Source organism: Lytechinus variegatus, chromosome 2 (genome assembly GCF_018143015.1).
Source record: "Lytechinus variegatus isolate NC3 chromosome 2, Lvar_3.0, whole genome shotgun sequence".
Taxonomy (NCBI): Eukaryota; Metazoa; Echinodermata; class Echinoidea; order Temnopleuroida; family Toxopneustidae; genus Lytechinus; species Lytechinus variegatus.
Window position 1 is genome coordinate 36,360,209 of NC_054741.1, and position 14,215 is coordinate 36,374,423.

A 14,215-nucleotide genomic window follows, 5' to 3' on the forward strand; every position below is an offset into this window, starting at 1 on the left:
GAAATGGGTCCATAAATTTCAGTTATGACATTTCATAAAATACCCGATTGACCCAAAATGACCTTTGAATTATGTGACCTTAAACTAATGCAAGATGATCAGTGAGACTTGTAATTACTCTTACATCAGCCTATGTCTAAGTTTCATTATTTTGTTCCATATACTTTTATAGTTGTGGCATTTCAAAAATTTTGCCTGGCTAAGATTTCAATATTGAACATGGTCAAAGTTCAGTAACTAAACTGACCCTAAATGATCTATGACCTGGGTCATGTCATGCAAGATGATCAGTGACAGTCGTTTACCATACATGTATGTCCAGGTTCCATAAAATATGTTCACATACTTTCAAAAAGTTTGACATTTAAAAAACTTAGCCTTAGGTTAAGATTTCAATGTTGATGCTGCCGTCGCCGTGAGAAAAGCGGCGCCTATAGTCTTGCTCTACTTTGCAGGCAAGACAAATGAAAAGTAATGAAAAATGATAAAAAGTATGATTGTGTGTAGAGTATCAAGAATGTACTTTGAAAGACAGCATTTGAATCATCATAATCTTGTTATTGCACTTTAAGAGGCCAAAACCCCCAATAGTTGTATCAAGATAACAACTTCCATACAAAATTTGATTAATAAAAAAAAACAGTTTAATAGCACTTTGAAGCTTTGGATTAATTCATATGCAGTTGAATAAAGTAAAGGCTGTATAAAAATTGAGCAGGTAGCAGTCATCCTTCTCATTGAAAATTCAAATATATGGTTTGCACTCAGTAATTAAGATCATACACTTCATCTGAAAGATAAATATTGGAACCAGCGGGATTTGAACCTCTCATCTACTGATTGCTGGGCAACAACACTAGGTGATTTCAAACCGCCTCGATCACAAGAATCCCCGTTAAATTACAAGAACTTTTTTTGGCTAAAAAATACCCATTAATTATTCCTGCATTCACACCGTCCCGCGACGTACCCTTCGGGATAAGTTCCCGAAGTTATGAGCATGCGCAGTATGGTCTGATAAGCAGGCAAGGCGCGCGATTCAAATTCACTAGCCCAGCAGCCACCCATGCCGCCGCACCTAACGACACACTGGGCTAATAGTTCCCGTAATTTGCTTTCACATCGCCAAAATACCTGCGACCTTGGAAAAATCCCCGCAAAAGTTCTCGTAATTTCGCCAAGTACCTACTATTTAGCGGGTATTTTCTTTCGGGGATATTACGCGTAGTTTGCTTTCACATTACCAAAATACCTGGTATTTTCTGATCGGGGTAAATTTCCCGATCAGAGAATACCTGGAATTGGCGAACTTCGAGGCGGTCTGAAACCACCTATCACCAGGCCATCACAGTTCCATGGCACTGTCAGGACGATATCAGAACAAATACCTCAGCACCGAATAATCAGACTTGAATTCATGATAGTCCACCATGGACAATGAAACAGAATGTTAATATGACTGTCCCAGTGACGGCCTGATTGTAGAGTCCCTGACCGGCAGTCAGTAGATGACAGGTTCAAATCCCGCTGGTTCCAAGATTTGTTCTGACTTACCTTTCAGACTGAGTATACAATCAAGTGACTATCTGACTGATTCAGAACAAATTTTTCACTTCATTAAAAAAAAATCCTCTACTCTCATGTGAACCTTCAAATGCGGTCATTCAAATGGAAATTATTGGAATGTTAGCAAAATCCTTCATGATTATTCTGAGAGCATGATTCGTAAGTAGAAATGACTTCATCGTGCGGCTTGGTTAAGTACCCGAACTCACCCTTTTACAATGCCGAGAAAGAAAGGCAATAACCTCCCCTTCTCTTTGAGGGTCAGGAGTGAAAGATCTAGAGTTGGGTCCAACTTCTGGACCTGCTGCATCTATGCCGATCTTAACCCCACTTGTACCGTGTATTGGTACACAGAATATCGAGCGGTCATGATATACGTAGCTAAAAACTGGGAATCTATGCAGGCAAACATATTTCGTTAAAGCGGTTATGAAAGAAAATACTCAGCAAGCCGTTATTATTCTACCTAAATGCATTCACATATAAAAATTTGGAATTTCTGCAAGTAGGCAAATAGTAAAACAAGTTTCAAAATAAAATGTTCATCAGAGCTATAAGCGTCAATGGTCAAAGGAAGAATTTTTGTTAAAATAACACATATTACTAGGCAAATGACAAAAACATTTTAGTGAAAGCACACCATATGAAAATAATATTGTCATTAAAGCATATTTTTATGTAAATACCTGATGAGAAATAAGCAACCATGCATTCACTCACTTTTTAAGGATTTTAACAAAGAATGTTAGCAATCCAGAAAACAAACAGAAGTAACAGCTGACGGGAAAATAAAGGCAATGCATTGAATTGATAAGTTTTACCTAAACTTTACACAATAACATTCTACTATCTGTAAAGTGGATTTGATATTTAAATCTGATGACTTCTGCATTATGCCACTGGTTTATGAAAGATGAAGATAAATACATACCGTATATGCACTCAATTTGACAACAGTGTGATCAAATTATTCTTAGCAAAGAAGCCATGCATAAAGAAGCAAAACTAATAGCAAATCAAAGCTAAAGGCCTGGTCACACCGCCTGAACTTTGTTTTCGATTTTTTCCCCAATTTTGTGAGTGAAATTCGACCCTCTCTCACTTCCGCACCACGACCGCTCTAACAACGCTCGGGCAGTGTGACCATGCCTTTAGGGATTCTATAAGATGCATGAGGCAGGGTTTTAATATTATGATCTAATGTAATTGAAAAACTGATATAATAATACTGATTTAAAAGGTCGAAAACCTCAAGAATAAGGCTTTAATCCAAAGCCCAAGGTATGAAAATTACCCTAGGAGCTTTATTACACAGAGTCATGATACAACATGTAGGAGACATATGGCTGACTTAGGACATATCCAGAGGGCTTTGTAATTGATGTTTTCTACTTTATACATTCAAAGTGACTACTGATGACATAGATGGCTTTGATTAATAGATGAAGACACATATACATGCTTGCATGAATCTGACTATTCTACGAGCAAATCAAAAGCAAAGTAGCCACGCATGAAGATGTAAAACTTAATGCAAATCAGAGCTTATGGATTCTTCATGTACGTATAATGTACGAAGCAGTGTTTTAGTATTGTGATCTGATGTGACTGTATGAAACATAATTCTGAGTTCAGAAAGGGTCTCAACCATAAGAATTGAAGAGTTCAACTCCAAAGTCAAGGTATGTGTATGAAACCCAACATCAAGGCTTGAAAATGACCTTGGGGCTTTTATGACACAGAGATAAGATACCAGGAGACCTATGGCTAGCTAAAGACATATCCAAAGCACTAAGTACTGTACCTGTAATCGATGATTTTCATATACAGTCAAAGGTACCGTAAGATATAAATGGCTTCGTCCAATAAAATAACAATGTAAATGTACATTAAACCTGCTGCCCTGAAAACATGTCTCTTTATACTGTAGATGCAATTACGGTAGACTTCTTTGAGGGGAATTCCACTCTATAAATTGTCCATGAAAAGTAGATATGAAGGGCAAGATGGCATTATTTACAACTGCCAATTTCAGTGCTTTCAATGACTGATTGCATACTATGCTATTACTTCAAGAGAATGCATCATAAGCTTTCTCCTCAATTTTTTTCTTTATGTACAGGTAGCTAGTTAAAGGCGTTTTTTTTTTTTCAATTCAGTTTTGCATTTCTGGAATCTTGATGACAAATGACCTTTACAATGGTTAAATTCAATAAGCCATCAGATCTTTATATTTTCTTTTTTTATTCTACTGTCATGATAGTTAGCCTTTAGAAGCAAATAAATTGTTAATTTCATACTGTTCAAGTTGTGTTAAATATGCTAAAGAGAAAAAAGCATCACTTCAAACATGTATAGCGCATTTATTATCAGAAAATAGCATTAGTTTACAATTGTGACCAAGCCGGCGACAATCTGCAAAGGATCAGATACCTTTAATCTGTAAAAAGGATACATGTATGTGTGCCTTTAATATACATGTATGAGATATAAGGGTAAGTGGGTGTTAAGGGGGGGGGTAGTAAGTTCATCTCACCCGTGGACAAAGTTCGGCCAAACAATCTGCCACCTTTTTCTCTCTGACCTTGTCGGGCACAAAGGTCCTTGACTGGGCCGTTACCGGGGGTCCCCCAGCGTCCATCCCAATCTTAAATCCAGTGTTCCCGTGGAGGGGTAGGGCATAGGGGCAAGAACCATCAATGTGATATAGGAAGATGGGACATCTGCATGCAAACAAAGCATTGGAAATAAATTGTAGTGACAGAAGTTTACTGTATATTTTTCATGCTTGCAACCAAGCAAAGCTAGTGCTTACAATGTTGTTTTCACTGAGCATTCCAACAGAAATCTAATGCATAATGCTGTTAGGACTGGATAGTTATTACCATGTTTACCTTGGATACTGTCTATACTTCTATTTCTAATCAGAGCATACATGTATCCTTTACCATACACAAAGAAAATTTATATTAAGCAATATAATACGTAAATGAACATTGTAAATAACATTGAAATAGCCGAAATGGATGCTCCGGGCTGATAGATAAATAAATAGAGTATGATTCACAGAGCAAAATGCTGAAATTTGATCAAAATCGGACAACAAATAATGAAGTTATTGAATTTCAAAGATTTGCATTATTCCGGTGAAACAGTTCTAGGCAAGTCTTCATAAATATTCATTAGGTAGGCAGATGATGTCATATCCCCACCTGTTGTTTTGTATTTTATTACATGAAATTAGATTTATTCAACATTTTTCAACCAAGAACTATAACAACTGGCTCGACAACTTATTAAGTGCATTAGTTATTTCTTGCTGCAACTTATTTCATCATAATGGAGACCATACACACAAAAAAATGAAACAATTATTATTTCATGCAATAACATATAAAGAAAAAGGAAACTGGGGATGTGGCATCATCAGCCCACCTAATGAATATTCATGAAGACATGCCTAGAACTGTTTCACCAGAATAATGCAAATCTTTAAAATTCAATAACTTTGATATTTGTCATCTGATTTTGATGAAATTTTCAGCATTTTGCTCTGTGAATTTTAGGCTATTTATTTAGACATAAATATCTTCAGCCTGGAGTATCCCTTTAAGTGTGCTAGTATATCATCAATTAATAAAAATAATCATAATCCGCTTTGACATAGCTGTTTAAATCATATTGACAGTTGAAACTCATGCTGAGTAATCAGCTTCACTTGATTGCAACCATGAAAAAGGTCTCACCCTTTCAAAGTTATGACATTTCAAAAACTTATTGATGATATTGATGACGATACCATCAATAGAGTCTCGCTTCAGCTATGCAAATTTGGTTGTATTCTGATACACTGGTTTAAGTGCCCATTATAAATAAGAATGGATTATAAAATGAGTTAGCAAGAATGCAAAGCAAATTATATTCAATAAAGCTATTAAGGAAATTAAATGATAAATTTTAATGAAGGTTAATATAAGCTCAAAGCAACCTAGCTGCAACAAGCCAAATGTCAGCTTTCCTGGTGGGTTGGTATAATTATTCAGTGAATAATTCACTGTTATAATTATTCAACAGACCAAAATGGTCTTAACGGTGTAAACTCTTTGATAAGACCATGGAGACCATACACAAATACATGTACCTCTATGACAAGGCTGAAAATGAGATTTGAACTATTTTGGCCTATTCACAGAAGTTTGCAATTAATGTCATTTTAATTTGGAAGCACAATTTTGATTCTTTTGAACAAATCATGCATGCTAAGAACAGTCTTGTTTGGCTGCAATTTTACATTAATTGAAATTGCTCATTACTGCTTTACAACACAGAGTAACAATTTTTTTAATGATTTTGGGTGACTGCACCCACCAGTCAACTGATTGTGGCTGAAAGTTTGACCTGTTATCACTGCTAGGAGCCATGCATAAAATTGTCATGCTTGGGCAATAAGAGTTACTGAAATGATATAAAAATAAGCCAAGCATTTGGGAAATCAAGCAACAAGTTTTTGATATATAAACAAGTGGAACGCCTCTGGCAGTCTCACTTGCATTACACGATTCAATAAACATGTACACGCAGCAGCAGTGCTGACTTTGAAAATGACTATTGAATAATCATTCACAAAAAACACCAAATACACTATATTCATTTACCCTATTATAACCTTTGACCTTGATCATGTGACCTAAGACTCGCGCATAATAATAATGATACTTGATTAACCTTTCATCCTTGTTTCATGAACTAGATCCATAAACTTTCAAGGCTATGATAGCAATTCAACAAATACTTGCAACATGGCCAAAGTTTGTTGACCCAAAGTGACATTTGACCTTAGTCATGTGACTCGAAACTCAGGCAGGATATGCAGTGATACACCACTACCTTTATATCCCAGTTTCATGAACTAGATCCATATACTTATAAAGTTATGATAACAGTTCAAAAACTTAACCTTGGTTAAGATTTCGATGTTGATTCTCCCAACATGGACTAAGTCCATTGACCCTAAATGACCTTTGACCTTGGTCATGTGACCTGAAACTCAAATAGGATGTCTCGTAATTACTGATTACCCTTATGTCTACATTTGATGAACTAGGTCTATATACATTCCAATTTATGAGGGCATTTCTAAAACTTCACCTTGGTTAAGGTTTTATGTTGACGACGCCGCGGTTGCAAAAGCAGCGCAGGTAGTCTCGCTCTGCTATGCAGGCGAGACAAAAATGGAACAAACCGAAATTTAGGCATGATAAAAATTTTTCATTTCTAAAGGAGTTATAACCTTTGTGGATAAGCCATCTATTTATCTTTATGCATCTATTCATATTTGCATATCCCATCGATCATCGGCAAAAAAATGAAGATAAACTTTAAAAGAATTTTACAATATAACAAAAACTTGCATACACATGACAGTCATAGTTAAAAGAAAGCTTAGTTAAAACCCCCATTCCACAGAGAACAAGACCACTGAAAAACCTTTCTGGTTGATCTTTCAGAGGTCTCTCAATGTACCTACAATGGTCTTTGAGGTCTTACACGAGTCCTGTCCAATCTTTCAGTGGTCTTCGTGGTCTTCATGGGCTTCAAAACTTTTTTGAAACCGTACATAACAGTCTTACAACGGTCTTACATGAAAATGGTCTTTCAGTGGTCTTTCAGCGGTCTTTTGATGAACTTTCAAAGGTCTTAATAGTCTTTCAATGATCTTTCAGCAGTCTCTCAAGATATTTGCGGAGATCACTGTAAGACTCATGAGAGATCATTGAAAGATCATTCAAAGTCCATGGAAAGGATTCTGAAAGATCACTTGTTACATAAAAGATCTCTGTAAGACCATTGAAAGATCTCTATAGGACTACTCTAAGACCAGTCAGACAAGAAATATCTATTAGTCTATCAGAGTTCTTTGAAGGATCTTTCCGAGCCATTCCACAGAGATGAAAAATTTCAGTGATCTTGAAGACCGCTGTAAGACCTCATCAATTTTAAGTCTTTCAATGGTCTCCGTTCTGTGGAATGGGGGCCGATCGTGGGACTGATTTCTATGATTGATCATACATGATAATCACTGCAATCAATTGTTGAAATCAGCTCCACGAGCACTCGCTATATCATCAAATAGCTCAGAAGCAAGAACAAGGCACTGCTGCTGCAAAAAAAATGCTAACGACAGTGATTATAATTAACATGGTAACCTGCCAAACATCATATCAATAAAAGGTTTTCATGGAAGCTGCTCTTGATGGTAAAATTGTGAATGCTATTCAAAGAGTATTTTTAAATAGTCCATGTAGGATAGAAGGTAAGGTGGCAGTTAATTCCAATGAGAAAGTAATATCATCTATCCATCCATCTACTGTGCTAACAGCTGGGTAATCCAAATAATACCAATTACTATCTTTAGTAATTTTTTTTTCAGCAAAAAAGAACATCATTCATTCATGCATCGACCTGGCTGACTTGATCGATCATAATGTTTATCTTACCTATCCTTTGTGAATTCTTTCATGTGAGGAGTACCAAAGTAGGTGACCTGTTCTTGGGTGACCGTTAGTGGTATTTTAACCCCTACGGAAGAAAGAACATCATTCATCCAGGCCCCGGCTGTCACTATCACTTTCCTGCACAGGAAATCACCTTGACTCGTGCAAACCTGTTGGAGAGCCAAAATATATCAAAAGAATTACAAGTATATATATGTACATGTATCAGGGCCATTAAGTTTTGAGGTGGGGCAATTCATTGGTCAAAAACAATATAGCATAGAGAAAGAAATATATTCTAATTTTGTTGTTGGTGATTTCAGGAAATACTTTCAATATGTGTGTTTCATGGGTGACACGACATTTGCTCCGGCGACAATTGCTCCGGTATTTATTTCGTCTACGATATACATGTAGGTGTGGAGTTAGGGTTGCAGGGTTTCATCCCTTTCATGTTAGGTTTAGCATTAGGGCTAGGATGGGGTATAGTAATAAATCCAAGGTTAAAGTTGGTAATTGAATTCACATGTGTAATTTATAGCAGAGCAATTGTCGCCGGAGCAAAAGTCATGGAACCGTTTCACATGTGCGCAAGTTGCCCACTTATTTTGATGCGACTTTACAATGAGCTTCCAATCCCAAGCTTGTTCTACCACAGTGTACTCAACACCATGCATTAATCACAGTGCTTCTCTTTCAAAGTGATTACAAACCTAAATTTAACACTTCAGTTTTGGATATAACATAGTTCCACTGATTAATCTTCATGCTTCCATCTGCTTGGGAGCCATCGTAGATGTTTGTATGTGATTTTATGTTATTGATCTTTAGACAAGAATGATATTGCAGTCTCTTCCAATGGACATCAGGTGGCTGTTTCATAAAGCTGATCGTAAGTTAAGAGCGACTTTAAGAACGACTGGTGAACCTTTTTTGTGGAAAATGGTATTATTGGCGAAGGTTAAGCGCGTAAGAAAGGATCACCAGTCGCTCTTAACTTTAAAACGAACAGCTTTATGAAACAGCCCTCAGAATTCCATTACATTAAGACTTGTTATAATAACATAAAAATGTGTGGAATATAGAGTGCATTACAAAGGGACAATGCCACAGAGAGGGGTAGATTTTTTTTTGAAGTTTTTTAAAAAAGAGAAAAAAGAGGGAGTAATGGGATCAAAAAAGAAAGAGTATAAAAAAAATACAGGTTATGTGAAAAATCACGAAAAATTAGTAAGTTCATCAGATTGGGTCCTTTTTGTGAAATCTACCAAAGATTATTTCAGCAAAAAATGGTGTTCCACAAAGGTTCACTAATTATCATTAACATCATGATGTGTTGCAATTTCAGACCTGACAATCTATTGCCAATAATATATGAATGTGATGTCCATACTGCAATGTTGGCAAAAAGTTGATTTCTACTACAACAAATCCGGAAAAGATTTCAAGATCAAACATGGGTTACTATGTTAGGAGCAGAGCTGCCAACCTGAACAAGTACATTTCAGTATTTTGAAAGCTGAAAATCAGTATTTTGGTGAGGAAAGCAGTATTTTCAAAGATATGCCATAGGACAAAACATAAAAGTGAACTTTAGAAATCAGTATTTTGTATGAAACCATTAGTATTCTTCTCATTTTTCAGTACTAAATACTGAAAATCAGTGCTACTTGGCAGACATTCCTCACATTGAATCTGAGCCATATCTAACTTGATTCACTGTGAAATAGAATAGTTGATACCCAAGTTACTTGGAAATTTTGTGATTTTTGGTTTTACCCCATCAATGGATTTACCATGGATTTGTCATGGCTCCCCCCCCCCATGATATTGCATAACAGTAGTATCCTTGTTATAAAACTCTATTTATCTTTGGTGATTTTTAAATAAACACCTCCAATGTTATCAAACTTCCACAGAAAGCTGACAAAAACATTTCTTTATCTCTTGCTTTCTGTCCGGTCTTTCCCTTGTTGTTCAAACTTTGAGCTGAACTTGAATGACAGGAAGCAGGCTTCTTTAAACAATAAAAGGAAACACAACTCTTAGTATTTGGCATGATACTAACTATGGAACTGGAAACTTGTGCAACACAAAACTTTTGCCCTTTATTGTTTACCAGCTAATACCACACAAACAAAAACTGCAAATGCAAACAATAGTCAAATTTAAAGAGATAAATCTAGGAATTGTATTGCTACAGTGTGATCACAAGGGATTTTGTTTCTAGCAATACATGAATACATGTGAATCAAATTACAGTACATCAAAGTCCTACGAAATAGGAAAGAACTAGTACTTGAGTTAAGTTTTAGGTTAACGCTATCTTGCTTCTTTTTACTGCTTGTTTCAAATATACATTTTGATATCGTTGCAACTTTTACATCGAGGTTTATTACATAAAATTCGTATCAAGATATTGAAGATTTTGAAGTCAGCCAAGTACATTGTAGTAGCAACATAAATGCATTTATTGCATTCAAATTAGAAGTGTAACAAATTCATTCATGAAGTGTACATTCATACATGTGCTATTCTAGTCACCTTGTCCATGCAATTTGTACATCCTGCTATGCCAGGCATGCTTACATGATATCTTGCTTTAAAATTTCCCTATCCTAATGCAAAAAGAAAGGATAGGTCACTTGAACGAACTTGCCCATGAGGTAACTCTGAACGGATCTATTCCTACCTGAGTTAGATCCCCATGCTTCTTCAAACTCATGACTGCAGCATTTTCAACGATGGTTGCTCCATACTTCTGGGCTAGTTGTATGTGGACTGCGTTGCCCATAGCAGCATCTACTAGTCCCGAGTCCTTCTGGTAGAGGCAGGTCCAATCAGGGGTAGCATCAAACTGAGGGAACTTTCGACGCACTCTTTCTCCTTCCAGTCTTTCGTATCTGGCATTGAGTAATCAAATATACATCCCACTGCGTCAACTCAAATAGTAAAAGTATTCTCAGAAAATGTTCTTGCTGCTTGACCATTTATGATTATTACCTTAACCTTGAAACATTACATTATGTTCTCACTTTTCATACAGGAAAACTTTTTCAACAACACAAATACATCCACACTGAATGTGAATAATAATGGGGTAAAGTAATAACCCTGTTGTACTACATTTTGTATCATGAAATACCGAATATGAATTTCAATAAGAATTGTACCTGAAGTAACATGCAATAACAGTGCTGTAGTTTTCATAGATTTCAAATAAGAATCATAGATGTCAAATAAGAATCATTTTTAATTTCAAAATCATTTGAAATGAAAACTTACGGAACATTCTGCTCCTCCATGGCCTGAGCATATTTCTCAATCACCTGAGCTCCAACCGTGCCTCTTTTAGCAATATCCAATCCACCAGTCTTGAATACTAACTGGATCCCAGATTCCCTTTCCGCTTCTGCCCATGCTTCATACGTACCTCTTGCCAGCTGGACGTAATCACTGCTGTTGTACGAGAGTCGTCTGTAGAAGGTACATATAGATTTCAATAGTGAGTCATTCAGGGCGTCATATCACCAAACAGGTTTGTAATCAAACGCAGAGTACATGTGGAGCGTTGTGGCCCAGTGGATAATTCTTCTGACTTTGAAACAGTGGGTCGTGGGTTCGAATCCCAGCCATGGCATAGTTTCCTTCAGCAAGAAATTTATCCACATCGTGCTGCACTCAACCCAGGTGAGTTGAATGGGTACCCGGCAGGATTAATTCCTTGAATGCATGAGCGCTGAAAGGCAGCTCGAGCTAAAGCCTGGGTAATAATAATAATAACGCGCCTCGGAATAGAATATTTCTAGATAGATGGCGCTATATACATGCCTATTATTATTAGTATTATCATTTTGTAGCAATGGCCACTCAAGATCATTGCTGCGATAGCAATTTATTCGAGAGACGTAAGCAACCATTAGTGCATTTTATACATTTAATTGAACTAAAAACCTGTAACAATTATAAGATTAAGATTTAATGTACAAAATCATATAGCAAATCAAGATCAGAGGCTTGAATTGATCCAATTTTCAAATGCCATGGTCATTTATGCCAGTTTGATAGACTTTAGTGACACCCTTGCCTCTCCACCTCCCTGGCCTCAGAGCTTTGAATTATGATACCAAAATCATATGTGTTTATGTTTGCATGATCATAATTTGTTGTAATGTAAATTTTGATTCGAAGTATTTTTGAACCAAAGTTAAAGGCATGACTGTAAATGTCATTAATGTCACAATTCTTCAAAGAGTTCAAGTAAAAAAAAAATCACTGCAAATTTTTTTTTTCAATGATTAAAGTGTGAATTGTTAACACTTTTCATATTCTCAAGTAAATTTCATTATAAATGGGTTTTCTAGTGTTTACTATAACTGATTGTAGGCATCTGGATTCATTAAATGCAGTTATGCCTTAAGAGTGTGTTCAATGTTGATTTTTCAAATTTAAACAGCAACATGAATCATGATTGAAAACTCAATTCCAAAACACAGAACACAATCAGCAGTGCACTGTTGAGTGTTGAAAATATGAAGCTGTTTACATGTTGATCGTCTTTAAATTTCCCACCTTAGTTAGCGCATCTTCAGTGCTCAGTTTGACCCATCACAAGAAAGGTCAGTTCTGGCACCTGTTTGTGTAGGCTTCCACTGCGAGAGCAAATTTAAAGACGTTTCAAAACGGAATTGTGTTCAATGTAACATTCGCGACGCTCAAGGTCGTAAATTTGAGCTGATCGCGTTTACAAAGGCATCTTTTTCAACGTTTAAATTTTCCTCCGAATCGTGATTTGAAAGACGTTTACTTTTATGACTGGTAATAGTGGACATTGAACACACTCTTTGTTTCTCATTATATCTGCGTTTTGTAATCACATTTTCAATCATGATCCATATTGCCATTTAAATTTGAAAACCGACATTGAACACACCCTTACTTTGTAAATTTCCATGAAATCAAATTTGAAAGTTGATACTTTATTGTCAGGATACCACTTATCAATATCATTGTAAATGTATTTTGCATTAAATTTTACTGCAACCATTTGAAATGACTTCATTGACATTTACATGTAAATCATTAAATTCCTGTCATGCCTTACTTTGGTGCAAATCAAAATTTACATCTCCCCCGATTATCCAAGCCGAAACAAATCTATGAAAATGGTTTCAAATTATTTTGAGATAAATATACATGTAGTTAATGTACATATTGAAGGTATTAAATTACATAACTACCATTATGTATTTAATAGATGTCAGAGTACAGTGACTTATATATCGGGAAAGGGGGGGGGCTTCAAAACAAGACAATTCATTATTACAATGGATTATGCGATGAGCCAGGTCTGTTACATGTATGTCAGTGCATCAATTATCTTTTGTTAGGCATTAGAAATTACCATAGGTAACAGCATCTAAACCAAATTGGCTGACAGGTACACTTTTCAAAATCCTCCTGGTGTTTGCTATTTAACCTTAAAAGGAACAGCATACGTTTGAGAATGAGACAGAAAGTAGCAAACCAAGAGCCATAATGTGAAATCATTATTAGTTGTCCTGAGGCAAAATAAAGTTTTTAAAAGTCTCAAAGGGGTTTTAGCAATCCTCAAATTGGCAACATTGCAAAAAATACATGTATAAGTAACTATCTTTTTTTTAGGGGGGGGGGGCTACTTTTTACGGCTTACTGCCTAATTCTGCAACATTGAAGGTTACATGACAATGAATTGTGATCTCCCTAGGCTTTTTTTTTAGTTTCTGGGGTGAAATCGCCACGAGCCCCTGTGTAATTTTTACCTATATTGCTTAAAAAAATGATTACTACAATACTTCTTTTTATTTGATTTTGTACAATTTCAGGTCATCAAAATTTCACAGCTCTGCATACAACTACAGGAAAGCAACCTTTTTTAATGCTTGTGTATGTGTTTTTTTTATTATGATTTTAGATAATTATCACTTGCTAACAAATAATAATCTGGGCAAACTTTTAAACTTCCAATATTATCAGGTCAGCCTTACCCTTGACAAGGAAAGGTTATATCAACAAGTCCATTGTTCTCAACAAGGGTCTAAACTGCAGGTATTATAACTGGGCAATATATTTATTTGGACTTTGAACAGCAGTGCTTGCTGCTTCAGCACATTCTG

General features: G+C 35.9%; 1 protein-coding gene across 2 annotated transcripts in view; it reads right to left on the reverse strand.

The window, feature by feature from the left end:
- The window catches only part of LOC121407981 (monomeric sarcosine oxidase-like), a 50,440-nt gene that overhangs the window by 12,286 nt on the left and 23,939 nt on the right, over window positions 1–14,215 (reverse strand). Inside the window, exons 3-6 of one of the 2 annotated variants that reach the window (XM_041599266.1) lie at window positions 11,346–11,537; window positions 10,753–10,963; window positions 8,064–8,230; window positions 1,776–1,962 (exon numbers count right to left, since the gene is read on the reverse strand). In XM_041599266.1, coding sequence (XP_041455200.1) covers window positions 1,776–1,962; window positions 8,064–8,230; window positions 10,753–10,963; window positions 11,346–11,537 — 757 coding nt within the window. Of the gene's footprint in view, window positions 1–1,775; window positions 1,963–4,102; window positions 4,290–8,063; window positions 8,231–10,752; window positions 10,964–11,345; window positions 11,538–14,215 lie in introns of both variants that reach the window. The other variant, XM_041599265.1, reaches the window with a different exon arrangement.